The sequence below is a fragment of the Chanodichthys erythropterus genome, chromosome 12, assembly GCF_024489055.1.
Source record: "Chanodichthys erythropterus isolate Z2021 chromosome 12, ASM2448905v1, whole genome shotgun sequence".
Lineage (NCBI taxonomy): Eukaryota > Metazoa > Chordata > Actinopteri > Cypriniformes > Xenocyprididae > Chanodichthys > Chanodichthys erythropterus.
In genome coordinates this window covers 12574394-12576422 of record NC_090232.1, presented here as the reverse complement: position 1 = coordinate 12576422, position 2029 = coordinate 12574394, and the positions used below count along the sequence as shown (strand labels likewise).

Below are 2029 nucleotides of genomic sequence, written 5' to 3'. Positions count from 1 at the left end.
TCCTTTCCTTTCCTTTCCACTCTGCTTCCCATTCTTATTTACTTTTCCCTTTTCTTTTCTTTCCCTTTTCACTTCTCATGGTTTCATTTCTTCCTTTTTCCTTCAGGCAGATATCCATATCTATTCATTTACATCTAATGAATTCCTTTCCTTTCCTTTCCTTTCCTTTCCTTTCCTTTCCTTTCCTTTCCTTTCCTTTCCTTTCCTTTCCTTTCCTTTCCTTTCCTTTCCTTTCCCATTTATCTTCCCAGTCCTTTTCATTTCCCTTTCCTTTTCCACTCTGCTTCCCATTCTTTTTTCATTTTCCCTTTTCTTTACGTTTCTTTTAGGCAGATATCCATATCTACATATCCATTCATTTACGTCTAATGAAGTTCTTTCCTTTCCTTTCCTTTCCTTTCCTTTCCTTTCCTTTCCTTTCCTTTCCTTTCCTTTCCTTTCCTTTCCTTTCCTTTCCTTTCCTTTCCTTTCCTTTCCTTTCCTTTCCACTCTGCTTCCCATTCTTATTTACTTTTCCCTTTTCTTTTCTTTCCCTTTTCACTTCTCATGGTTTCATTTCTTCCTTTTCCTTCAGGCAGATATCCATATCTATTCATTTACATCTAATGAATTTCTTTCCTTTCCTTTTCTTTTTTCTTTTCTTTTCTTTTCTTTTCTTTTCTTTTCTTTTCTTTTCTTTTCTTTTCTTTTCTTTTCTTTTCTTTCCCATTTATCTTCCCAGTCCTTTTCATTTCCCTTTCCTTTTCCACTCTGCTTCCCATTCTTTTTTCATTTTCCCTTTTCTTTACGTTTCTTTTAGGCAGATATCCATATCTACGTATCCATTCATTTACGTCTAATGAAGTTCTTTCCTTTCCTTTCCTTTCCTTTCCTTTCCTTTCCTTTCCTTTCCTTTCCTTTCCTTTCCTTTCCTTTCCTTTCCTTTCCTTTCCAGCTTTCAAAAGTTCTCCAAACTCTTTTAAATCTTTGTGCATTTCTTCTATGTCTGCACTGCTATTACACCATCTCTCTCAATGTGTCCCTCCTATTTGCTGCTACGTATTAATCAGCCTGTAGAGGAAGCATGTCGTCCTGTGGTGACGGGGCAGGGAGGGCAGAGAACTTCTTGTTGCTATCTCATTCGCACACAGCGCTCTCCCAGTTGTCAAACCGAGTTGAAACATCTTATTTATAATTGTACCTGCTTATTTAGGTCACTGTGCAAAATCAAGAGAAATGAATGGATGAACTCAAAGTTGTCTCATGTTAGCAGCAGGGCTAGGCTGATGGGTCAGTTAATAGTGACATTATTGACGTGAGTGTGTGTGCTGGGGACAGCCTTAATGAGAACCACTGCACAGTGTGCTCTTAGTCAGAGGGACATAAACAGCATTAAGCTACATTAAAGAAGATTAAGCCAAGCAATCAAACTCCCGTTTCCATGGCAACACATTGTCATTACTCTGGGATGGACAACCGGGCCAAACGACTTAACCACAGAGATCAACTTAATGCGCTCTCTTTCTCTCTCTCTCTCTTTCACTTGATTGCATACTTACTCTCTCTCCTTTCCTGCCTCTCTCTCTATTTTTAAGCAACTGTAATTCCAGATGATCACCCCATCCTGATCCAGATAATCCTTTAGAATACCTTTTATTTAGAAATGTTTAGCTTATTTACACAAAAGGCCAAAAAGACTGTATTCTCTCCCTTTTTATACTCCTTTTTCTCATCAAACAGAGATGTGATCAAACTTACTGGACTTTTTTTAATACTTTTTTTTTTTTTTTCTTTTTTTTTTCTTGCACTCTGTCATCACTTTGATAATACTCTGTCATAATGAAAGAAGTCACCAGCTGTTAAACACTGCTGAATGGACAATTAGCTCTCACAATTACAGAAAATTGTGAAACTGGTGAAATATTGTCAGTGTCAGAAAGGCAATGATTAAAAAATGCAAAATAGCTAAAACAGTAAGACATGCTACTTGCAGCACCAAGGTCATAGGTTCGTTTTCCAGGAAAAATAAAAACAAACAACATAGATACAA

General features: G+C 37.1%; 1 protein-coding gene across 1 annotated transcript; it reads right to left on the bottom strand.

The window, feature by feature from the left end:
• Positions 1-602: 602 nt before the first annotated feature.
• LOC137032309 (DNA ligase 1-like) lies at positions 603-974 on the bottom strand. Its single transcript, XM_067404061.1, has one exon. It carries the CDS (start codon positions 972-974, stop codon positions 603-605), a length of 372 nt encoding a protein of 123 aa, XP_067260162.1.
• Between the last annotated feature and the right edge of the window lie 1055 nt (positions 975-2029).